The 26,737-nt window shown below is 41.5% G+C and overlaps 1 protein-coding gene across 7 annotated transcripts in view; it reads right to left on the bottom strand.

The window, feature by feature from the left end:
• Nucleotides 1-3,284: 3,284 nt before the first annotated feature.
• Nucleotides 3,285-26,737, bottom strand: part of LOC114690680 (interferon-inducible protein AIM2-like) — a 40,956-nt gene continuing 17,503 nt past the window's right edge. For 2 of the 7 annotated variants that reach the window (XM_028865555.2, XM_037211210.1), the window contains 5 exons: nucleotides 14,638-14,759; nucleotides 11,443-11,730; nucleotides 6,593-6,744; nucleotides 4,924-5,008; nucleotides 3,285-3,471 (listed from right to left, as the gene is read on the bottom strand). In XM_028865555.2, the coding sequence (XP_028721388.1) occupies nucleotides 3,404-3,471; nucleotides 4,924-5,008; nucleotides 6,593-6,744; nucleotides 11,443-11,710 (573 nt within the window). In that variant the 5' untranslated portion in view covers nucleotides 11,711-11,730; nucleotides 14,638-14,759 and the 3' untranslated portion in view covers nucleotides 3,285-3,403. Of the gene's footprint in view, nucleotides 3,472-4,923; nucleotides 5,009-6,592; nucleotides 6,745-11,442; nucleotides 11,731-14,146; nucleotides 14,571-14,637; nucleotides 14,760-16,769; nucleotides 17,696-23,746; nucleotides 23,763-26,737 lie in introns of those variants that run through there. The other 5 variants (XM_037211209.1, XM_037211208.1, XM_037211211.1 and 2 more) reach the window with 5 other exon arrangements.

Here is a 26,737-nt window from a genome sequence, read left to right on the forward strand (position 1 = left end):
GCAACAGTAAAGAAATGTCACCTCCAATTACACTCCCATATCACTGTTCATCACTGAAGGAAGTAAAAACAGTAACTCACACAGGACAGGAACCTGGAAGCAGGAGCTGATGCAGAAGCTATGGATGGGTACTGTTTACTGGCTTGCTCTTCATAGCTTGCTCAGTCTGCTTTCTTATAGAACCCAAGACCAATAGCCCAGGGATTGCACCACCCACAATGGGCTGGGACCTCCCCCATTAATCACTATTCAAGATAATGGCTTACAGCTGGACCTTATGGGAGCATTTTCTCAATTGAGGGTTCCTTCTTTCAGATAACTCTAGCTTGTATCAAGTTGGCTTAAAACTATCTAGCATATTTGGTAACAAGAACTCAGCAAGAAATCTCAGTAAATTCCAAAGTCTTTATCTTTGGTTTCCCAGCTTTCAGAACTATGAGAAATAAATATTTGCTTCTTACAAATTATCCCATCTGTGGCATTATCTTGTAAAAATATAAAGCAAAGAAAGTAGGAAAGAATGTATTTTCTACAATAGGTATGGACAGATTACAACAGATTACAGTTCCTGAGAATGGTCAAACCTTTAGAGCAACCTTCCTAATGCTGTGACCATTTAATAGGGTTCCTCATGTTGTAGTGACCCCCAACCACAACATTGTTTTCTTGCTACTTCATAACTGTAATTTTGCTACTGTTATAAATCTTTATGTAAATATCTGATATGCAACCTCTGTGAAAGCGCAGCTCAATTACCAAGGAGTCATTACCCACAGGTTGAGAACATCTGCTTTAGAGTTAAAGGTGTCAGATACCTCAGATCCAGGGACTTCAACACTAGACCCTATTAGGACTGAGGAATACCAACACCTAGATTGCCCTGAGGCTGTGATGCTAGGCTGTCTTCCCATCTCTTCAAGAGTTTAACACTTGAAAAGCTAAGGTTACTAATGTCCTAGGTCTACACAAGAACTCTACCTTACACAGCTAAGTGTCCTGATACCAAAGATCACCAGGAACCAATGCTTGCTACTGCTCCTCTGGCCTACTACATGATTATTACTATCAAAGGCAAAAAGATCCAGAAGTGCCCAAGACTAGAACTTGGAAGGCAACTTGACACCCATAATTTCTATCCAGGTGAACCAACTGATCCCAAAGAGTAGACCAGTCACCCAGCCATGACATCATCCTGTTTGTAGACCAGCTAGCTGGTAGGCTCCCATACCATCATCCACTGATTGATGAGATTTGCTCCATGCCTCCAGATCACAACAGTTCTGAATCCTTAAACTCTCCAAAGAAAAGCACAGCCGAACAAGCATTATTTCAACCCATGATCTTAACCAAAGCTCAAAGCTTTGCCACTGTTCTCAAGACCCCAAGGCACCCTGTGCTTACCCATGAATAATGCGGAAACAATGAGGAAGCATTAACTTTGTCATTGAAGGAGGGCAGCTTAATTTTACAATCAAGAGGGAGGATTGTAGCTGCAAGTTTCTTGGGTCCTGCCTAGCCCTGAGGTCCCGTTCCTCAGGTTCCACCCGGCGCCACAGTCCCTCACCTGCTTATAAAATAATCATTCAGAGGCTTAATATTAATTACCAATTGTATGGCCTATGGCAGGCTTCTTGTTAGCTAGCTCTTATAACTTAAACCATTCCTATTACTCTATAAGCTGCCACGTGGCCGTGCGTTACTGGTCTGCTGGCATCTTGCTGCTTGGGCGCCTCAGCCTTTCTTCTCCCTGTCTCTGCTTGGATTTCCCACCTCCCTCTAATCTGCCTTGCCATAGGCCAAATCAGCTTTATTTATTAGCCAATGGGAGCAACACATATTCACAGCATCCAGAAAGACATCCCACAGCAGAGGCTAATGCCAATTCCTTTCTATCTATTTGAGGTTGGAGCTTGGAGTTGCAGGTTTGTAACATTAGGGTCTGCAAGTCCAGGCCTTGGGAACTAATGAATGCGTAGATGCTACAGGAACGACTTAATCCAAAAGCTATTTCATCTCAGATCTTCTCTGAAACCCAGTCAGGTGCAGCTGGTAACTGCCACAGCCAAGTTCTCCTGCTGCTGTCTGCATCCTGAGCAGGAAGGAAAGTGGCTGGGTGAGTTGGTGTTTCTGGTCTGAGGTTTCACCTTCATTTCACTTCAGAGGAGTGTAGATTCCTAGGGACTCACTTGTAAGTTTGTGGGACATGAAGATTTTAAATTTGAATCTTGTGCCTATGAAGATTTGTAAGGAAATCTTCCGGAGTGTAACAAACTCTCTTGACTTTTTTAAGTGTTTACAGGAAGAAAACTCATGAGTTTCACTACCTGAGGAAATGAAAAGCTATGAACGAGGTTAAGAGGCGATCTCAGCCGGGCGGTGGTGGCGCACGCCTTTAATCCCAGCACTCGGGAGGCAGAGCCAGGCGGATCTCTGTGAGTTCGAGGCCAGCCTGGGCTACCAAGTGAGTCCCAGGAAAGGCGCAAAGCTACACAGAGAAACCCTGTCTCAAAAAACCAAAAAAAAAAAAAAAAAAAAAAAAGAGGCGATCTCACCGCTGTATCACTTCTCTTGCTGCAAAAAGAACAGGATAAGACACCCAGTACTGTTCTGTCTGTGCATTGACTTTAATCAAGACCAGTTTTCTCATTCTTTCTGTAAATACTTCATTTCCTAAGAATTTCAGATTACAAATCCTCCAGTTCACTTTCCAAGAGATTTACTATTTAAACCCCCCCCCTCTCTCTCTCTCTCTCTCACACACACACACACACACACAAGAATTGCTTCCTACCCTGCAAACCTGGACACCACTGAAGAAATGTCTAAAGAGGTGAGTCCTGCCCTACTTTCTGTAGAGATTAGATAGTCCGTGAAATGCACAAGATTACAGGTGAAATCCATGCAGACCTTTTGGTTTTGAGAGAAGGAAGCAGAGCTGGTGCCAGCTACTCTTAGAAATGAACCCACAGTAGCTGGATTTGGACCCTACTCTCAGGAAGATGGCAAACACCTTCATTCCTCCACCAGAGATGACTGAGCCAAGAAAAACACATTTCCCACATTTCAGATTATAAAATAAACTTTTTAGAGAGATAAGTCTGAACATGGTGGCTGTCCTGAAAGATGGGGGGTAGGGGAAGACAAATTAGTGATGTGAAAAATTACCATGAAATTATATTCAGGGAAAACTGCATCAGGCCATTAAGCTGCATTATCTAGTATTCCAATAGTAGACAGCATGAGGACCAGTGGGCACCTGTGGTAGAAAATGTCTCAGACTCATAGATATTACAAACACAGTGTTTTAATGATTTCATAAGCACACTTAATGTTTTTCGTTCACTTCTGCATCAGGTAGAAAATGTAGGATTTCAGACATTGTCGGTTTGTGTCATTCTGATATTTAATTGTTTTGTTTCTTCTTTGGTTGTTTCTTCTTAGTTTTCTTTGTTTTTGTTTTCTGATGGTGAGCTGTAGGAAAGAGGAAGACATTTAACTATAAATAGATATATAAATACTACATACTTTTAGAATATTCTGAAGACTATATCTTCTGTGGTATGTCCGTCATGTGTACTTGTAAAGAAATTTTTAAATGTTGGTTTCAGAATTGTATGTATGTTAAATCAGTATTGCCAAGTTTATTGATTATGTTGCTCAGACTTTCTAAGTCTTTACAAAAGCTATGATCTTGTTCATTTAGTACTTGACTACTCCTAAATCAATCATAAAAATTTGGTTTTTATAGCTATTATTAGACAACTCTATTATTAAAACTGTTATCTATTTCTAGGAGGTAAACTATAATCATTTTGTTGGTTTGTTATAAGAATTTTTATCTTTAGTTCTAATTAAGACAATGCTAATTTAGAAAAATTGGCTTTTATTGCTTAATATGCAGAAGATTTATTTTAAAAATTCCACCTTTAATGAATGTCTTATTAACACATATTTAATTACATATGTTAAATAAAATTTGACAAAAAATGTTAACCAACTGCTTATGTTAGGCCCTTATGGGTAGGTTGATAACACATTTTTCTGGCTTCAATTATGGCCATTTCTTTTATGGTATGCCTATACTGCCCTTCTTGCCTTCTCTTTATGACTTGTGACTGACAATTGAAGACAAAAGCACTAGTGAGCTTAAATTCTTGCCTCCCTCAGTGACCCTGTTGATATACTCCGCACTCCCCACCCCCATCTCTTCTCTCTCCAAGGAGGATTTCACACCTGAAGCAGAGGCACACCCAGGCAACTTTGGTTTTCACTCTACTCAGGTTTTACTCCAAGATACTCTCAGTCATTTACATACCACTTTATTATCATACTTTCAACAGTTGGTCCCCGGGTACTTTCTCATTTAAAACTACTGAACATCAGAGAACACTTTTGAGACTTTCTTCTTTGAGTGTAAATTTGTCTAAGTTAAAACATTCATTCTCATTTTCTGTTTTACTCAGAGTAGGTTGAGGGCATATCTCTTTGTGTCACTGGGGCTGGATATATTTTGATATCCAAAATTTGCTGGCTGAAGATTGTTTTAATGCAAATATCCCAAATACTGTATTATTGAACACTTTGTTGAGATTGTAATGACTACTCTAAAATCAAAAGAAATTATATTTTAACAGCAAAGCATAAGTGTTCACATGTAAGCATAATGCATAAAATGTATCAAGATCTCCTGTCATATCACATCAGCTTATATTTAGGAATAAGCTTGTTGTCAAAAATAACAAAATCAATAAAACCCTCATATTTTTAAAAACTCTTTGGTATGTAATATGTTGGACCAGTAGTATGACATAAAGCCCATTCCACTGATTTGCCAAAAGCAGATTTCGAGAGTGAGCTTTAATGTGCTCCTTGAATTTTTGCAGATGATCTGAACTTTAGGTATAAAAGTTGACATTGACTCACCCTCTTTAGTATTCTTTGTAGTCACTGTCTTTTGTGTCTTTGTAGAACTGCCTGTCATATTCTTGGCCTTTTTAGCCTGACAATGCTGTTCAAAACAGAAGTTGATAGTCATAGAATATTTAGCACTCTGATTAGAATATTTTATGCACACACACACACACACACACACACACGCAAAAACCATAAGCAAAATTATTTATAAATTTAATTAGATATTAGAATATATCCTCTGGAGTTATCAAGGATGTACAGAAATTCCTAATCATATCTACAAGAGGATATTTTGTCCATTGAGAGAATTTTAAGAGTTTCTAGAAGGCACAATCTCAGCTGGTTCTTAAAGGTTATCCTAGAAGGCATACAGAGAAGACAGTGTGAGAGAGATGGTGAGAAAGACAGCAGCTGCTTCACAAAGCATGGCAAGGTGAGGGGTACAGCATGTCCCAAAGTCTGTGGTGTCATAAATATAAAAGAAAAATATGTGGAAAATGCAGATGACCCAAGGCCCTCCAAAATATTTTAAGAATCAGGGAATTTTTTTTAAGAAACTGATGAGCTATGAACTTATTTAAGCAGGGGTTCTACAGAGAAAACTTGTACTATGAGCAGAGATAACAAACTAAGAAAATCAAGCCTATAAAGAAGAAAACTAAGTAGCTATTGAAATCATTTCACCCAGTTAAATGCTGTCATCAGACAGTAGAGTAAGCACAAAGACCTAGAGAGCAAGGTCTAACATCGGGTGAAACAGGGTGCCAGCGGAAGCTGTTCAATGAAGAACCAAATGGAGTAGGGCTAAAGCAGGAAAATGCCAAGTTCACTGAGGATTATTACAGATTTTTTTGTCTTCAGGCCCAGGCATTTTATTTGGATCTGCCAGACTATACAATATGTATTTTCATGTCTGTTGGCTAAAATGCAACACTTAACCCTGAGTATTGTTTTCTTGATGATTCTAGAAATTTCTGAGCCAATACAGAGGAAGTGGGTGGGTGCTCTCGACAGAATGATGTACACATCCTAAACTTATTCCTCTATAAAATGACATGACACTTCTTCATGGGAAATGAAATTGCATGTTCTTGGTGAATTTTGTGGTGGATCCCTGCATGCTGCTCTGTCGGGACTAAGGGATGAGGACTCTCTTCAAGGTTTATTCCCTTTACTGAAAAAAGTCACTTCCCCACAAAAAGAGCAGGCACATAGTGAGCAAAGGGAATGTCATTTCCATCCACATGTGACAACCCTGAAGGGCATTCTTAGCCCCTAATTCTCCCATTGGACAGGCTGAACTTTTTGCTGCAATCCCATTGAACTTGAAATTCTCCCCATTCCCTCACTTCCTAAACCTCCTCACAAGAACTAACGCTGAGAGCACCATAAAATATACTCACTGAAAAAATGGTCCCTGTCCAAGTTTTCTTCCAACACAGGCTAAGATAGCAACACGTTAGTATATCCAGAGCATGGCAGAAATTAGAAGCTTTCAGGTATGTAAATTGATGAATTTGACTTTTCTTTTTGTAATGCAGACATGCCTACCCTAGCCTAGCCTTGCTTTCCTGCTTTGTAGGCTCTGAGACAAAGAGCAGAAGGCTTCATGCGATGGATGACAGGGATAGTCATGGAAGGGCGCCCACATGAGGACTAAGGACCCGCCCTAGCCTACCTTGGCTGGAGGACAGACTGCTGCAGCAGGGCGTTTCTTGGAGACTTTGTCTGTGCTAGCAGCAGAGGCACCAGAACAGTTTTCAGCTTGACTTCTTTTTCTTACTTCCTGTGTTCCTTTCTTCTTTGTGTTTGTCTTGAATCGACTATCAACTGAAGAAGAAGGAAGAAGGAAGAGGTGGAAGTGGAGAAGCGGAAGAGCAGGAGGAGAGGTACATTAACCTAAAATGCATGAGCAAGCATGGCTGGGACATTAGAATATCATTACCTCTCTAGAAGAAAAATTAGAAAGGTGACAGCAGCAGGGTGATGGATTAGGAGTTTCCCATCTTCAGCCCCTCATAAGAATACAACTCAGGACTATCCACAGACAAGGCACATCAGGGAACATCTCAGAATGCAACCATGGGACTGATAAAAGTTCCTCTAGAGGTTGAGAGAACTGTTTTCACTTTTAGCAATGTTATCTTCCTCCCAAGATGGCACAGTACTGTGCAGAGAATTCCATGGCCCCACACCTCCTGTGGTAAAGCTGGAGGGTGGCGGGTAGGCATGTGGCTTTCTCAGCATTATAGGATCACTGTAGAAGGCTCATGTTCACCTCATCCCATGAGGAACACTGGGGACATTGGCAAGACTGGAATTATAAGAGTCAATTAGAAATAAGCAAAATGAAGTGGGTCTCACCGTGACCAGTACATGCTCTGCCTCATGGAGTTGCCCAGTCAAAGAGAATATCCTATAGTACTTTTAAGAGGCATGCACAGCAGATCTGTTATTTTTTTAATCACAGCCAACTTCCCATTCAGCCTTATCACTCTGTGTAAGGCTTCTCCAGACTTGCTAGGTGAGGGGATACACATATGCACATGTATGGAGTGCATCATCCAAATCTGCCCAGGGTACTGGTGACTCTAGCCAACCCCAGAGCAATGCATCATGCTTTCTGAAGATTATAGGCAAGCTCATGCACACAAATAACCTTGAAAGGAAACACCTGATTCTGCGGGCCACAGCCTATTGTGAAACTCACCCCACCCAGCCCGGAGTTTCAAAAAAGGCCTCTTGTTAAAGGCAAGTTTGTGCCCTAGTATTTTTTCAGAGTGGAGCATCTGGTCTTCCCAACCCTAGTGGCCAAGAAGTGATGCAACTGGGAGGAATTTGGGGTCCAGCCTGAGGTTCAGTGTGGGCCCAATCTGGTAGGAAAGCCTGAGATTATACATAGCTGCCTAGCATAGTCTCTGGCCTTTCCCATTCCAAGTGGCCCAACAGCACCACCCACAGCCTTTCCCAGCCTCAGAATCCAATCTATGGCCATCCACAAATAGGGATTCTAAGTGTCAATGCCACCCATTTAGGATCTATATCCTGTAAACTTACTTAATTAGAGACATTCACAGATGCTAGCCAGCAGCTCTACATGACTGCAAAGTCCAGTTAGTGATATATATACACGTTACTGCTTTCTCTTCCTCAAATGTGCAAACATCAATCGCAAAAGGAAAGGACCTAAAGTACAGGCCATCCAGAACCTCCAATGTTAGGACAACAGAGTTCATCTGAACCATGATGTTCAAGATGAATCTGAAGGTAAGGGCACTCACTGGCCACCAAACCCGACACCCTGAGTTCAGCCCCAGATCTCCCTTGCTGGTAGGAGAGAACTAAGTCCTGCAAGCTGTCTTCTCACCATCATATTCGTACTCTGACACACAGATAGATGCTCCCCAACCCCCAAATTAAATAGATCAATATTAAAAGGGGTTTTGAAGAGGAAGAGGTGAAAACCAGAAGGCTATAGTTCAGCTTCACCTTTCAGAACTTGCCAGAGGAGTTAAGTCTTTAAGATTAAAAGTGGAGCTAATTGATAAATAAATAAATACAAATATACAGAATTCAATGACATAAGTCATAGGAAGTCATGCTTAGAATACTATAATGGCAAAGTGTAAGGAAAGCTTACCTCTAATATAAGGTTTTAAAGAAAAATGTATTTTTAAAAACTATACCTACAATTAATTATTGTAGTAAATGTTACAAAAAAATGCACACTGGATTTAACTCTAATTTCCTAAGCCTAAAGGAGTTGCAGATAACCATTAAGAATTCAAGTATTATTAGTGAATGAATAAGTGACTAAGTGGTTTGTTAAGTGAATGATATAACCTGCATGATATAGCCTGGGTACCCAGGTCAAGTTTTTATTTTATTCTGAAAAGGCAATCTCTTGTCCTGATTTTGATGTGACCATCTATCAAGATGGTCAATGTGAGATTACTTAAGGAACTCATGGACAAAGCAGGTCATAAGAAATTATTAGATGTGGTTTCTCACAGAATCTGAATCATTCAGGGATGTTCATTGATTTGATTTGGTTGGAAATCAAATGATTTAATGAATATAGCTAGCAGTACAGTGAGCTCTCTAGTCATATAACAAGTATGTACTCTGTCCCTATATTTCAGACAACAGAAAGTAGCTGAGTCTTGGTCAGGGATATTACTGAGACCTTTGCTCTTGTAGGCATTGTTTAAGTTGGAAGCTCTGCTCCAACCTTATTCTCCCCCGTTCCAAACCCTGCCCCCTCTCAGAAAGCCCACCAAGTGGTGGCTTCTCCCCCAGAGCTACTAAAGACCCCGCCTATAGGGTATTTAATCTCTGGTCCGCAGACTTGCCAAGTGATCTCTCCTCTTTCTTACCCCAAGATCAAGAGGGAATGCTTTGCTCAGATTAAACCTGGTCTTACTAATTTTGCTCGATTTGGCTTATTGCATCAGCCAAGACACCCATTACCAGAGATTCAAAATGCTTATCAGGCATGTCGAACCCATGGTCTGTGGGTCAGATGAACTCAGGAAAGCTCTGAATGAGCCCAACACAAACTTACTTAAAACCATAAACTTACTTAAAATGTTACTCAATTTTTTTTGTCACATTTTCACTCCATTTTGCTGTAAATGATGTTGACATGAGACTAATGTCAAAATGGCTAGAAATGCTTGCAAGAAGTTTAACAGATCTTCCAATGGTTAGTTCTATGAAATAGTTTTTGGTTGGTTGGTTTGTTTGTTTTTTTTTTGAGAAACATGCACATGAAAACATCCAGTCTATAGGAGAGTCCCGGGGTCCCAAGGGAATAACCATGTCATTCTATCCCACCACATCAACCACACTGATCTTGTTTTAAATGTCATTTATAGTGTTATTTGGGAGACATCTGGCAGGATGTCATCTCCCTACTAGATAGTTCTCATTTTCTTTAATAATCTTATACACACTTTTTATCTATCTAACTTATCATTATATTCAAAGAATTTGGTTGCTGTATCATACTTACGTGCCCTTGTATTTTTTTTTTTTTTCATTTGTTTTGCTGTTCAAGCCTTATCTAATAGCCTGGACCCTGTTGTAATGTTTTAATGACATTCTTTAATTTATTCAGATATCTCCATTTATTCTTCATGACGCAAGGTCATGACTAGACACAATGGACATTTAACCAGAATAAATGCTAGGTGAGACTCCTAGGAAAGAACCCAGAAGTCGGCGCTGCCGTAACAGCCAGAGGCATCATTGACACAGCAGTGCTGTGCTTCAAGCAGGCTTGAAGATGCCTTCAGATTGAGCTTTTAAGCTTTATAAGAACAAAACTGACTTCTAGGTGAGCAAGCAGAGATGCCAGTCACTCCTGGGTTTTCAACCAGGTCCCAAAGTGATCAATCATTTTGAGCTAACCAAACTGATATAACGCCACCATCATTAAAACATTAAAATGAAAAAATTGGAGTAAGGGGGTTTTATATCATCCTAGCCAGAAAAAAAAATCAGGAATAAAAATTGATGGGGGAGAGTAAAAGATATATTATCAAACTCATTCAGTTGGCTTGTCAGTAATAAAAGTAGCTATTTGGAGCAATTATGTGTTCTTACTGCCATCCTGTGGTCATATGGAAGAACTACATAGTTCTTCTAATTTCAGTCACCCTTTGAAAATAAAGTGCTTGGCATGATCAGGCCTTGCTCTAAGTTCCTCAAAATTACATAACAACTTATATCTGAATGGAATTGTATCCTTACTTCATCACGTAAACTGGATATCAATAACACTTGAGAAGCCAGGTCACTTGTGTGGCAACTCGCCTCTGCAAGGTGTTAAAATTTTGCAGCTTCTGTATTGCTTAGTGTCCCCAAATTACTGCTTTTGGATCTCTCACTTTAGGGATTCTCTTGATGAGACATTCTTTTGTTGGCTCTTATCAGTCATTTGAACACAAAGGATTCACCGATTGTTCTTAGGGAGCAATCAGGAACTTAGAAAAATGCATATAACCGGTGGAGATTGAGTAGTGGTTTATTGAATACAAACATATCCTGTGTGTCCTGGGAATTCATAGTGTCATCTATTCTGGAGCTGTAGAAAAGAGTAGAAACTCCATGGACTACAAGCACACAGGCTTTCTAAAGAAAGACTGACTGAGACCACGGCAGGCTGGCTCAGCACAGAAGTGAAGAGTCTGTGGCAAAGTTAGATGATTCTCTGGTTTGTGTGTTCAAGGCTGTGCTTTCCAGATGTTATTGTCACACTTTAGCAAAGTGTGAAAGCCTTGCACGTACTGTGTAGTGGGACCTTGAACATTAACACTGCCATCCTGTGTGTACAGTTTCTGCAAGTAGATTGGAAACAGTGGGTAGCAGCTGACATCAGAAGATGGCTGAGGAATTGGTAACACACTTCTTAGTGACTCTCAGGCAGAGAGGTGAAGGGACTGGTGATTAAGTAAATTAGTTCCTACAGCAGTCATGACAGCTTTAGCACTCTCATGCCATTAAAGGAGGGGCCCTTCCACATACCTGTTTTCTTTGCCTCCTGAAGAGAATTTGCAGCATTCCTATAATTCAAGTCCAGGAACAGACGAATAGTCTTTTTCAGTGCAGTTGATGGGTTTGTTGTACTCTGAATCAGCAGGTCTGCTAACTCTGTCCTGTTTGTAGCTTCCTCCAGCTTGCTCCTCGGGATGCCGAACTTGTCTGTGACAAGGAACTTGAACCGTTTCAGCTCCTCCTCTGTGATTTGGTCCAGGCCATTCAACAATAGTATTTTCCTATATTCACTCTCCATCTTACAGCCTCGAGATTAGCCTGCAACAAAACCTCAGCCGTAAGATTACAGCACTCTAAGCAAGTCTACATTCAGGATATGTGGGGTGAGTGGTCCAAGAAAATATCCAAGATGGTCACTGTGCAGCAAGAGAGAACTGAGTGAAATATGAAAAAAAAATTCCTATACAAGATGGTCTCTAGTGTTGGAAAAGAACACCTTCAAAGGACATGTGATTCCTCAGGAATTCTTAGAAGATGGTTTTGTGTTTCTGTCCCCTCTAAGGCATATTTGTTGAGGCATATTACATGTGACACAGTGTGTATACTTCAGACAGACAATTTGAAACTTTGACATACATACACATGAAATACTATTTATCAGTTTTTTCACTAGTGGACAACATATTGGTGTTCTGTCTTTTCAAAATTCAAGATCAAAATTTTTTTCTCCTGTGCTCTTCTCCAGAGATTTTAAATGTCATCTATTAACTTCTGTATCTATCACCTATTTTGAATTCTTTTGTATATGCTATGAAATGCTACAAAGATCCTTTTGTCCATGTGGCATGAATTTTCCCATAATCATATCAAAAAAGACCATGTCTTCTTCTTTTGCTTCCTGCCAAAAATCACTGTCCTATGTATGAGTTGGTCTATTTAAGGATTCTTTCCCCCCTGTTCATTAGTTTATCTTTCTATTAATTTAGGATGTGCATGATATTTTGAATGGGAACATTCAACAAAATGAAGATGTCAGTTTTGTCAATTCACATCCAAACTACATGTAAAACCTCAAAGAGAACTTCTAAGGATGAATCTAAAATCCTCAGTGAAAAGGTAAGGCCAACAACAAACAAAATAAGTTAAAATAGTCACCAAGAAGTGTAATGCTTGCTAAATACACTTTTATAAAGATGTAATAATTAAGAAAATCAGATCATAAGTAGAGACAAATCAGCATTAAAATCATAATCACTTATACAAAGAGACATGGTGTGCAAACAGTGTGTACTGTTGTAGGATACCTGTGCACTGTGTGAAGATGTGTTTCTGTGATTGGTGTAATAAAAAGCTGAATGGTCAATGGCTAGACAGAAGAGGCTAGATGAGATTTCTGGGGAAAGATAGGAAGAGGAGGAAGAATCTAGGCATGAAGAACTCACCAACAGACTTGGAGCAAGTCTGAAATGCTGTACTCAGAAAAGGTAAAAGCCATGAGGGAGAATGTGGATTAACAAATGCAGGTTAATTAAGTTGTAAGAGCTAGTTGGGGACAAGCTAAAGGACAAATTTTCATAATGAATAAGAAGTCTCCATGTTGTTAATTGGGGCCTGGAGATCCAAAGAGTCCAACAGGAAAGCTTGGTGTACCATGTATACAAAGAGACATGGCATGGAACCAGTGTGTATAAATTTCAAGTAAAGAATGACCAGCAATAAGAAATGTTCAGAAAAATATGTGGGGAACAATAACATTCGACTTTTATCTCACATCACAGAGAAAAGACATACTCACCTGGATTAAATACCTAAATAGGAATAGTAATACAGTTGAGAAAAACTGCTTTTTTTCTTCACTTTACATTGAGGAAAACGTTAATAAACAATGTACATAAAGGACAAGTTAGAGGAAAGACTGAATTAATTTCATTAAATGCATATTCTAAACATTTTTTATTTTTCCTTCGTATATTACATCCTGACTGTATCTTTCCCTCCCCCAAGTCTCTTCCTGCTAAATTTCCTCATAAGAAACACAAACAAGCAAAAAAAAAAAAAGCCCTGAACTGGGAAAATACTACCTTGAGTGTCCATAATTAATCAATGTCTTGTTTAGAAAATATGAAAAAACGCCTGTGTGTAAGAAAATTATCCACAGCCAAGGTGAAAAGTGGTCAAAAGTTATGAATAAGCAATGTGCTTCAACAGTTGATGAAGATGTGTTAGAATATGTTTGACATTACTAATAATTAGTTAGTGGAGAGAGAACCAGGTAGAAGAATTATGACCAAAGAGGGTCTCATGAGAGGAAAACTACGGGTCAAAGACCTTGAGGGTCCCCACCAATGCAGCCAATGTCACTGTGCTCTGAAGAGTACAGTTAATGTGGCCTTGCTCTTGTTCCTGGTGAAGGCTGGGTAGGTACGGAAGGGATAGAGTGACTCTGCTTACATGGGTGGTCCTCACACTCGAAGTCCGAAACTACCACCAGCATCCTTTCCAACGTAAGAAACACACCCAAAAGAGCCACAGTGCTGACTCAGCACCAGTGTACCAGCGCTTTGGCTAACAGGGAGGAAGGAAATCTCCTTTGGCTTAGTATGTGGAGTATACTAATCACATCAGCACGCTTCCTGCTGGTCTGTGCGAAACTTTCATCTCCCTGTACTCCTCTTCGATTAAAAAAACATAATCACATTTAATCACATTTTATATGAGAAATTAGGACACCCACCTCTCTGAAGGTTGTTTATCTTGTTTGCATACAATTTGCACTTTACTACATAATACGTCTACTTGAAAAGTTTTAGAGTATTTGTTGGGACCGAGATGAAACTCAGTAGTAGAGCCCTTGATCACTATGCAGGAGGCTCTAGGTTCAACCACAAGCACCCCCAAAAAACAAGCAGTCAGGTGGTGCTCGAGGGTGGATCGTATGCACAGGAAATGCATTCAAGTCTGATCGGCAGCCTCATGGCCAGCACTGGTTGCAGCTGTAATTTGACAGTGCTAGGCACAATTCATAACCAAAGTGCTCACACCGAGAGCCTAGAAGATGGGAAGGAAAAAAAAAAACAAAAAACAAACATATAAGCAGGACAGACGTATCTCTAAATTGAGAGGATTCTTCCCACCACACGGAAGTGGCCAGTATGGCATACTTGGAAAGTATCAGCTCCACAGCAATCGTAGATTAAATGTGGTATTCAAGGTGGAATGACTTACCTGATGCCACACAGCTTGCAAAAGATGAGTAGATGGCCCAAGCGCAAGTCTTCTAAATCCAAGCCCTCTGCTCTTTCTTTTGTTAACTGCCTTCTTATTATTTGGAGAATGTGCAATGACACCTTTAAATTTAAAAAATGTATATATGTATGTGTGTATGTGTATATATATACACACACATATATATATATACACTCTGGAAATTTTAATAATAATATAATAATTGTCATGTTTTTCCCTGGCCGAAAACATTTATCTCTCTTTACAGGGTATCTGCATAGCTGACAACCACCCTCCATAGATTTCTCCTCAACCTTCCCTGAGTGCATTTCATAAAACAGGAACTGGCGCTGCTCTTCTCTGTTACCACATTCTGTTTCCTTTCCTTCTCTACTTGTTTACTTAGCAATCCAGTATTTTTTGTTTGTGTGTTTTAGTTCACATTCTGTGCTGGAATGGAAGTGGCTTGTGGGCAAGGACTCTGCTCTGTTCATTTCTGCAGTCCCAGCTCCTAAAATAGCATCGGGGATACAAGTAGTCACCAAACATTTGTTGACTGAGTAGGCTAGGCTTCTCTAACTAAAACCACAGCTCTAGGCATCTCCATGTGCTGGGCCATATTCGAGATGAGTATGGTTTGACTAAAAAGCCCAGTTGAAAGATAGCAGAACAAGATGGCAGCTAAATAAGGACCCCTAGCAACCATCTTCCCACGGGCCCACAGATTTTGACCAGCTGTTACAGTCCAAACTACCCTCCTAATGCCTGAAGAATCCATTTGAGAGACCATTGGGTCTAGATCTCATTTGATAACAAGAAAAGACCCATTGAAAAGACAGAAAGGAAAGATTTGTCCATGCTGACGCTCTTTCAAGTCCACGAAGTGTGGAGTTCAGAGAGAGAAGGAACTAAATCCAGGCCCTAGACTTTAAACTCAGTTCCAGGCCATCGCTGTGAAGCATAGTACCTGCAAGAATTCTGTAACCTCTGCCCCAGGCTAGACTGAGCAACTGGAACTATGGTAGTCAGACTCCCGATTTCCCCTAGCTCACCTCCTTGGCTCTGGGTGGGGCAGAAAGATGGGTGGAGAGGACTCCACCCACAGGCAACTGGGCACAAAAACCAGCCCAGGATTCTGCTGACTGTAGTGGGAACTAGTAGCAATCAGAAAATAAAGGCCTTTGGAGCCAGCCCACAGCTCACAGATGAAGCCCCCCACTTGCCACTTTGAATTAATCATGCCAGTGGGGCAGACTTAAGTTTGGCTGGACTGTTGCCAGCCTTGAAACAGGCAAAGGACACAACCCTACTCAGACTACATAGTTTTCTCTGACCCAGTTTAGTGGCATCCATGGTGGACCCTAGGCTTGGGTATCAGCTATCTCCAAGTTAGTGTTACCAGACAGATCATCAAGATGTGGCTGTCACCAAGCAGAGACTTGTGCCCTACTGGGATGGAGTCATATTGTGGCCTGTGCTTCTTCTACGGATGTGACATAGACTGACCGGGGTGTACTCAGAATGGGTGAATTCACCAAAAGAAGTGCAGAGAGAGAGAGAGAGAGAGAGAGAGAGAGAGAGAGAAACAAGTCATAGCTAACAGTTTGGCCACTGCTAGTCACAGATCTAGCAGCCCTTTCAGGAAGTGGCTGCTGAGGGAGGTAGCAAAGGAGAATATGTTTGTGTTCCAGAAGCCAAGAAAAGATCATTCTTAATGTAAACAAAGAACCAGCCCTGTCTCTTTTGCTTATTTGTGTTGTTGTCATGCTGGTTAAGGTGGGGACGGCAGATGTGCCATGGAATTAGCCACGTGACACGTAGAGGGGCCAGGACGGAGGAGGGGAGGCAAACCCAACTCTTGCTGTAAAAGGGCCAAGGAAATTCGATAGAAGAGTCGGGCAGGGCAGGAAATGAAGAAAGCTATTTGTGCTTGCTTGCCTGCTTGCTTGCTTGCTTTTCTGCCATGGGAGAAATTAGACTGGTTTCATGCTGATGAGAATGATCTAGAAGGAAGTGGTGCATTGCGGTAATAGCAAAACAAAAGCAAAGTTGCCCGTAGGAGTGAGCCTGAGGATGACTCCTCCGGAGCACACCTCCCGAAACAAAGGAAGCCCACTCTCCATTTCCTGTACCTGGCATCAGCTGTGCAGGACAGACCCCCGCCTTCCCCGGGCCAAGAATTCTGAATTCTTCAGGGATTTCCAGCTGTGTTCATTTGCTGCCTATAGCTGACAGCTATATACCTAGACAGACATAGACTCAAATCCTGGCTCTGCCATTTCCTGGTGGTGTGACATCTGGTAAATTACAACCTTCTAAAGTGTCCACATCCTCAGAGTGTAAAATGTGGGGGAAAGGTGATCAGAACCTTTAAATGACTACTGTTAACAATGCCATGCAACCGAATCAAGAACTGGTAACAGAACTACCTGTGAGTAATCGCTCAGTCAAAGTCAGCTGTGAATACAAAAAGTGATAGACAGGATTCAGAGGACTGATGTTTTATAATGGGTAGCAATCTAACCTGGGAGGGGAGGTGAAGGCTTGTGTTAGAAAGTGGAAAAAGAAGGTGGACAGGTGTTTTTCTGAAACTGTGTTTTGAAAAAGACAGAAGGGGAAGAAGAGGAGGAAGTGTGGAGGTGGGAGCTTGAGCTCTTACAAGCTGAAATGAGCTCGCTGGCTCATTGTCTGGGCTAAAACAGAGGGCTCAGGGGCAGATGTGGCAAGTCTTGCACTGTGGGAGGAAAGGCATTTATTACTGAGAGACTCCCAGTGCTGTATGAGGGTTAAGCCACTAAGCTACTCAGCTACTGCCCTAGAAGGTACCTCAGGGACCCTGCAAGAGGGACTGCAGAAAATGTCAGTCTCCTAAAAAGGCTGGCAGGAAATCTTTAAGATGGACTGAAGCTCAAGAGAAATGAGTTCAGTCTAAGAGACTCCAGGGGACAGAGCTGAAGGAAATGTAAAGGAAATGTCTGCGTTCCAAGCTGATGTGGTTTGCTCAGGTTCAAGTCCTCAGAGGACGAGCAGCATGGCTGGTCCCCTCAGTCTTCTTTTCCTGTGGAAAAACCACAAAATCACCCTGATCCAACACTCTGCTTCCCTTCCGATCCCTGGGTGCCCAACAAGCATGCGCTGGCCTCCATCTGGCACATACAACAGTTTTTACAATACTTCTGGTAAGCCTCACCCTTTGCCCTGAGGCACCAAAAAGACTCCCGGTCCGTGGCGGGTAGGATCCGGCTAAGTCAGCTGAGATAGTCTTCCTTTCATAGCTACAGAAAATAATTCTTGTAGACACTTCCTGTTGATTCACCCCAAAGTTACAGTGACTCAAAGAAAGAAATACCCAAGAGGCTGTAAAAAATGATAACAGAGGACGAACAGACATAGGTACCGCTTGATTTCTGATCACTAACAAACGTTCTCACAGTGGGTGAGGCAAGGATGAGAATTTCAGGCCACCCTGGTGTACACAAAAATTTGACTCTAAAGTCTATGATATATGAGCATATGTGACCAAAGACCAAAACCCAACTTGTGGGAGCCAAAAACAGACTCAGTTTCCCAGTTTGAATCTGAAGTCTATTCTGAGTCAATAGAGTTCAAGCTTCCTTGCTCCAGGGCTGTGAGAAAGTCCTGATTAGCCCACAGAGTCTCCTTGAAGGGCTGTGAGAAAGTCCTACAAAGGAACACACTATCCAGCTAGACACAGGCTGCTGATGCCAGCGGGAGGTATACCAAGGTAGAAAAAAAAACTGCCTGCTCCTTGACGCAAGGCAGGATAGACAGTGGTTGAATGCCTGTGCTGTGTGTGCATTGTTCTACCTCTGTCCTTCAAAACTGTGTTTATATACAATTTCATATTTTTATTATATATTTTATAATTGCTGGCTATGAAATAAACTCAGGGCTGTCTGGCATACTGGCAGTCCTCTCCATTCTTTCCTGTCTTCTTCATTGTCTCTCCAATCCGCACACCTCTACCCAGCTACCCAACTGACTGTCGGCAGGCTCCGACACCAACTAAAACAAAACCAAAAATAAAAATAAAAAATATATATTTGCTGATCTCAGAGGGCAAGCAAAAATGCATATAAAAATCCTCCATCATAACTGTAACTCCTGACCCCAAGTTTGAAGCTGTCAATGTGAGCATCTTACTTCTAATTCAATGCATCAATAGTGATGATATAAATGCTTTACAGTGGTGGATCAGATGTGAGAGCATAAAAGTAAATGAGAAGGTTCTGGGTTTTGAGTAGCTACTTGAAGATATAGAAGTGGAGGTACAATTTAAAATACACAGTAATAAGTTATGAGAACAGTTCTAACAGAAGCATACTCCAGAAGCCATGAGGGTGGATGAATGTGTTGGTATCATGTTCTCCAAAATATTGTGCACCCTAATAAACTTATCTGGGGTCAGAGAATAGGACAGCCACAATATTAAATATAGAGGATAGGCATTGGTAGCACACACCTTTAATCCTAACATTCCAGATGTAGAAATCTCTCTGGATCTCTGTAAATTCAAGGCCACATTGGAAACAGCCGGGCAGTAGTGACACACACCTTTAATCCCAAGAAGTAAGCCTTTAATCCCAGGGAGTGATAGCAGATAGCAGAAAGGTATATAAGATGTGAGGACCAGGAACTAGCAGCATTTGGCTGGTTAAGCATTTGGTTGGTTAAGCTTTTAGGCTTTGAGCAGCACAGTTCAGCTGAGATCCATTTGGATGAGGACTCAGAAGCTTCCAGTCTGAGGAAACAGGATCAGCTGAGGAAATGGCAAGTTGAGGTGGCTATGGCTTGTTCTGCTTCTCTGATCTTCCAGCATTCACCCCAATAACTGGCCTCAGGTTTGATGTTATTAATAAGACTCTCTAAGATTCCTGCTACAGATGAAGAACATTTAACCATGCCCTGTCATCACACAATCATCCAGGCAATGCAGGACCCCTTTTATCTCTCACTGCATGACTCACCCCCATATGTCCACAGATGTACCCCTCAAACACGACCTTATCAATGAGCCGTCACTGTGTAGCACATTCTGTACCCTCCCCTGCATTACTTTTTCCCACATGCAGCATTAACCACCACCTGAAATAGTATCCATTTCCCTTCTGTGTTCTGACTCTAACTGCTAAAATTCAAGGCCGGTAAGAATAGCCGTTGCCCTCTTTGTTGACTGAACCCACTTCGCTGAACATGATGCGTAGAACACAGAAAGCGTCTAAAATATATGTATTCAATGAGTGAGTAAAACACATAATACTAGAGAGTACTCTGACGCTCTGGTGGTTAACCTCAGTTTTCAACTTGATGAGATCCAGAGCCACAGGGATAGGGGCTTCAGGGCATGCCTGTGGGAGGTTATTTTGATTAAGTTAACTGAAGCGGAGAGATCTGACCACCCTGGGCGGCACCATTCCCTGGGCTGGGATCCTGGTCTGTACGAAATAGAGAAAATGAGCTAAGCACAGGCATTCATTTCTTTCTGCTTGAATGTGGATGCAATGTGAACAGCTGCCTCTCCTGTCATTGTGATTTTCCTGACATGATGGACTGTAACTTCAAACTGTGAGCCCAAATTAACCCTCTGTCCCCTGAATTAATTTCATGGGAGAATTTCCTTACAGCCATGGGAAACAGGTAATTAAAAGAGAGACAAAGCTAAGGGTAAAAGAAAAAAAAAAACATAGGCAGTCATCAAGAGATTGAAACAGACATTGCAACAATGAAGCAATGGTGACAATGTGGAAATAAAAGGGTTAACAAAAACATTGCAGACATACTTTGTGAATGCAGTAGCAGAAAACCTTTCAAAGTGAATGGAGTGGCAAGGAACAGAGTGGAGAATGCTTCGTAAAAATGTAAATGGAAGACAATGGGATGGAGAGAAGAAAAAATCAGAAATACAGGCTGTGGGCTAGCATTAAAAAAAAAATGGCTACCTAGAATGTACTCACACAAGAGTGAGCAGGGAGAGTCAGGGAAATGGAGATACTGTCTAGGGTCAGTGAAACAGCTCCACAGAAGAGCTCCACCCCAGCAGAACTATGCCCTGGGACAGTCTCCAGGCCTTCCCAACAAATAAAACATGGTCCAGTTGGGTGAACGAGGGGACAACAGAGGCACAGTGTTTTGTTTTGCTTTTTTAGACTTTTTAAAATAGACTTTACTTTTAAAAGAAGTTTTAGGTTCACAACATCGGAGCTGAAGGTACAGACGAACCATGTGTCCCCTTCCACCTCACACACACAGCTTCTAGTACTACCAGCACTGCTGATGGAACATTTGCTAGGACTGAGAAAAGCACACTGCCGCAAGTTCATTGCCCAAAGTTTACAGTTCCTATCAGGCATCCACCATGACAGACCAGTTTCACTGCGCTTAAGCCTGCACCAGACTCTGCCTAATTATGCTTCCCTTCCCCTAACCACTGGCGACCACCCTCCATGGTTTTACCATCTCCACGTTCTTTTGCCTTGGCCAGAAGTTGTATATACAGAATCATACACTACTCAGCCTTTTCGGATTGCTATCTCTTGCTTAGGATGTATTTAAGTTTCCTTTGTGGGTTTCTTTGTTTTGTTTTACAGTTGAAACATAATTTATTTTAATACTGAATAATATTCTGTTGTCTGGATAAACATGTACCAGGCTTTTTCTTTTAGGCCATCAAGCAGCTCCCAAACCATGACTTGGAGACTTTTTTTTTTTTTTTCGAGACATGGTTTCTCTCTGTGTAGCTTTACACCTTTCCTGGAACTCACGCTATAGACCAGGCCGGCCTTGAACTCACAGAGAGAAGGGAGACATGAGAAAACCACATTTTCAGCTTCATTTGCAGGAAACTGAAGACAGATAACAATGTAGTTAAAACTGGGAAATTAAAAGTGTATTATCATCAGAAAAGGCTGAACATGGCCAGGTACAGTAGAGCACACCTGACATCCAGCACTTGAGAAGCAGAGGGAAGACAATAGCCTCAAGTTGGTCCAGTCATGGCTTCAGGGAGAGAGATCCTAGCTCCAAACAGAAAAACAAACAAACAAAAGGCTAAAATAGCTGCTGTGCGTAAGTGGGATTTGAAGTAGAAACATATGCGGCCGAGTTACTCTTTTTTTTTTTTTTTGCCCAGTGTGAGGGGACTAAACTGAGGACATTGTGCAAGCTAGGCCACACTCTACCACTGAGCAACATCCCCATTCCCCAAAGGAGCTACTCTTTCCATGCTTACAATACTGTTTGAATTTTAAGCCAGAGCAATATATTAATTTGATAAAAAATAAGGATTAAATCTAAAACATAAGGGCCCCGCTAATTTTCACTAAAGTATTTTGCTATGCTATCAGTCCCAGGATTCATGCATGATAACATTAATACCAATTATGATCTGCAATAAAATAAATATTTTAGAAACAGAATTAATTACATCCAGATAAATGAATTTATAAATGGTTCATTAGGGGGAAAAGGCATTTGGACTCATCTTGTTCAGAGTTAATTTTTAAAAATTTTTGGAGACACAGTTTCCACTCTGTATCCCAGACTTCCCTTGAACTGGTGGTTCACCAGGCTCACACATTCAGGTGCTGGACTTAAAGGCATGAACTACCTGTACTACAGTGCCTGATTCAGGGTCAGCTTCTCAGTAAGTAGGAATTCCATAAGGTGGATGCCTACTCCAGTGGAATGGAAATTATTTCATATTTTATATGTGCATGTTATATATAGGATATATTATACACACACACACACAAGTACATAATTGCTTGAGACACAAAGCTAATTTACTTTATCAGTCAGTCGCTGCGAGCTAACCTTTCCCCATGTTGCCTTACATGACACCACTACAATAATTCTGCCTCATAACTTAAGCTACTGGAACTGGAATGAAGACATGCAGTTACTTGCTCAGGAACACTCCACTAGCCTGTGCTTTAGTGTGGTATTGTATTCCCCCAAATATTGTGCATGCTAATAAACTTATCTGGGGTCAGAGACAGAGCAGCCACAATATTAAACATAAAGGATAGGCACACGCCTTTAATCCTAGCATTCCAGAGGCAGAAATCCATGTGTTCAAGGATACAGACAGGCATGGTGACTCATCACGCCTTTAATCCCAGGGAGTGGTGGTAGAAAGCAGAAAGGTATATAAGGCACGAGGACCAGAAACTAGAAGCATTTGGCTGGTTAAGCATTTGGCTGGTTAAGCATTCAGGCTTTTGAGCAGCAATTCAGCTGAGACCCATTCTGGATGAGGACTCAGAGGCCTCCAGTCTGAGGAGACAAGACCAGCTGAGGATCCAGCGAGGTGAAGTAGCTGTGGCTTGTTCTGGCTCTGATCTTCCAGTTTTCACCCCAATAACTGGCCTCAGGTTTGATTTTATTAATAAGACTCTTTAAGATTCGTGCTACACTTTAGTCTATTGTTTTCTGCTAAATTGTCCTTTTTCTTCCACTTGTTATGCCTTGCCTTTTAAAACCATGATGGAATAACTCCATACTCAATATACAAAACCACTTCTAGGAATGCAGACAGATTAGGCAGACCATAGAAGAGTAGATCCTACAATCCCCCAACTCTACCCATTCCTATTTCTTGCTCATCGCAGCCTTCCCTGAACCTGTCACAGAGCTCAAAATACAGCTAAATTTCCTTCCACCCAAGAATCAATAACCTCAAAGTGTTCAAGATTCTTACTGCAAACAACAGAATTGACTCCAGCTAGTTTAATAAAATCTGTTTTCTTAAAGATAATAACCCCTCGGAGATCACTAAAGGCTAAAGGAACAAAGTCTGGTGTAAACTCACCGAAGAGGGGCCCCCACCTCCTCCCCCACCCACACCTCAAACCACACTGTGAAACTGTTCTGAAGGAGGAAGCTCACTGCCACTGACACCTGCAGAATATCAAGATCTGGCTCCACAGCAGCCGCTACAACCTCAGTGCTAATGCTGCCTCTGTGCCAGTCCAATTGCAATTTCAGTTGGTACCTAAAAGCTAGATACCCCTAAAGCAGCCATACTGGCAAGATGCATGCCCCACCTGTTCCCGGTTTTTAGGCCAAAGATGTCAGACTGAAACCTCACCTGGAAAGTACCGGTTAGGCTAGCCCTGGTCTGCTGCAGTCATCTGCTCTGCAAAGGAAGCTAAAAATGGGACTGACTTCTAGGTTAGGCAGGGAGCATTGACTAGTACATGTGGAGTACTTGTAAGATGCTGGAAAGCCCCAAATGTGACATGTACCCAGTTTAAAAAAAAAAAAAAACAACTGTTCAAAAGAGACATCTTGAAGGTTAAACCCAAGACGCAGGGTCAGGAAAGCATGAGACCAATGGCATCGTTACAAAAACAGGAAGAGGAGGAGGTGGTCATGGCAAGTGAGAGAATGTGGACTGTGTGCAAGAAGTGTTGAATTTGAGGTTCTCGTGAGATATGTAAATAGAGAGGTGTAATTGAATATATGAGCCTGGAGCTTGGATGAAAGGTCAGAACTCTGGATAATGCAGACAGCATCAGCATACAGATGGCAACTGATGATGTGGAGAGGATGTGGCTGTGAGGAGCGGAGTGAGATGGAAGTATCCCTTAGAGAACCACAGGGCTCAGACAGTACAACACCGGGCAGAAGAAGAGTGAGAAAGGTCAGGGCACTCGAGAAAAGAAGCAGAGGCGTGGATCTCAGAAGGCAGGGCACAGGAGTATGGAGATCAACAGTGTAGTATACATTTGAATTGCTAAGAGGATAGATCTAGAATGTTTTCACCATACCCACAGTAAGAGGATACCTATGTGAGCACGCACACACACACACACACACACACACACAGACACACACACAGACACACACACACACACATACACACACACACACACACACACACACACGTATATACATATCTACATGGATTAGCTTGGTTCTACGATAGTCATTTCGCAACGTTGATGCACATGGAGAGACCACATTATGTCCTGCAAACACATACCAGTTATCTGTGTCAATTATAGCTCAGTGAAGCCAGACAGTTTCAGATCTTCTAAATAGTATTCAGATTTAGGGAAAAAGCAGTTGCTATTTCCTATAGGTTGTAGCCCTCATTTCCTGACTTCTGCTCTAGCTGTCTTTGCTTATCCTGGGCCACACTGTCCTGAAACAAAGACAGAACAGACAACAGGAACAAAGCAAATGGCCTGTGAGGAAGCTCTACGCTTCTTTTGCTGCCCTGTGGAGAGTTCTCCTTAGCTATCGCATGCATAAGGGCCTCTGTTTCTCGTGTGTGTTGTTCCAGCTATCATGCTAGTATGCTCACCTAGGAGTCTGCAGTAAGGCCTTTTCCACATCCTTCACTCCTCTATGCTGAGCTCCTGCTGCCTTGAAAAGATCTTGCCGTTCTTTTCATCCCCCTTCATTTGATTAATTACTTATCCCAGCCAAGTCTGTCTTTACAGTTCACTTCTTCTAAAACTACTCTCAAATCCCCCAAGCCCAAATCCAGGATTCTCAGATCTTCCCATCACAGTAATATAATACACAGAGGCTCATTATATATGCCACCATAGCATACAAATGAAAATAACATCAGCTTGTGTGATCCTGAGTTGAGTCCCTTGGCCTTCTGTAGTACCTAGTCCATGAGAGTACCTGGGTGTATCTATAGGGGCATTATGAAAATTAAGAGCTTAGATACTTAAAATGTGAAGAAATGTTAACTGGAAAATACAAAACATTCAGTAAACACTGTATATTAGTAGTAGTATTATAACATTCTTTTGTATTATTTCTGCTATTTTCATCAAAATGCAAACTATTGGAGCAGACCATATCCAAATATTGTTTATAAATCATTGTAAGCATCAGGCCAACCATGGTGGTGTATTTAAGAGGTGGAGGTAGGAAGATCATTTTGAAGCCATCTTTGGCTACAAAGTAAGTTCAAGGACAACCTGGGTTACGTAAGTTCACGTTTCAAAATAACAATGACCAAAGAGAATGAAATATATGGAGATCTCAATCCACAATAGTTAAGTGCTTGATTTTTACTAATAACCATAAAACCATTCCAAACCCGACTTACCAAGACTCATCTTCAGCCTACACGCTAAAATTCAAGATGTGTAAGGACCCTGCTAATGTCCTCAACGCAAACCTAAAGAGTCTTTGATACCTCCCACTTTCTCGTCCCTCTCTCTCTGTTCAGTGCGGCTCAGACTAATGACACTAGTGACAAGGATGAGTCACAGGTGAGGGCAAGGACAGGGAAGACAGTCAGGGGACTTCATCGACCTCAGGTTCTGCAAGAGAAGTGAAGCCAGTCTGTGAGGACCATGCCTGTGCTGAACATCAGGATACCCGGGGATAAGAACAGGTTTTCTTTTCTAGTTTACAGCCCAACATTTATAATAATCATTTGCTAATGAGATTTTAATGATAATAATCTATCATACCATTTCTATGTATAAAAGACAGGTTCTTCTGTTGCATTTTTCTACATAATTAGAAACTTTCTACTCACGCTTACCTTTCCCTTGTCTCTCACTCACCATGTCAGGTGGGACAAACATTATAAAGTTATGGGAAGAGTCAATGCAGCTGGTGATAAAGCAGAGTAGTGACACTCACTGAGGCTTCGGGTGGGCAGAGGGGCAGGCAAGGGAGAGGCAAAGACAGACACAGAGTCATTTGGATATACTCAGGCTAACCGAAGATCAAGATGACTGGATCCCTGACAAACACAGCAATGTGAGGTAGGGGTGTGTGTGTGTGTGTGTGTGTGTGTGTGTGTGTGTGTGTGTGTGTGTGTATGCATGTAACACAAAATCTCTGTCTCTGGCATCTGATTCCTGTATCTTCGGGAGAACTGGTCAAGATGTTTTATAAATCAAGTGACATACCTGACCACCACAAATATGAAGGTACGTGACATGTTAGGATCCCCATGAGCCAATCAGGCCTGTCATCTATTCATTTGTGATGTCAAGGACTTCAGCCTGATTCTCTAATTAAATTCTAAGAAGTTTGCTTCTGCAGATAGAGATCCAACAGCTCATCCCAATGTCAATGAAGCTGTGATGTCCAAATA

Source organism: Peromyscus leucopus, chromosome 15 (genome assembly GCF_004664715.2).
Source record: "Peromyscus leucopus breed LL Stock chromosome 15, UCI_PerLeu_2.1, whole genome shotgun sequence".
In the NCBI taxonomy this organism is placed as follows: domain Eukaryota; kingdom Metazoa; phylum Chordata; class Mammalia; order Rodentia; family Cricetidae; genus Peromyscus; species Peromyscus leucopus.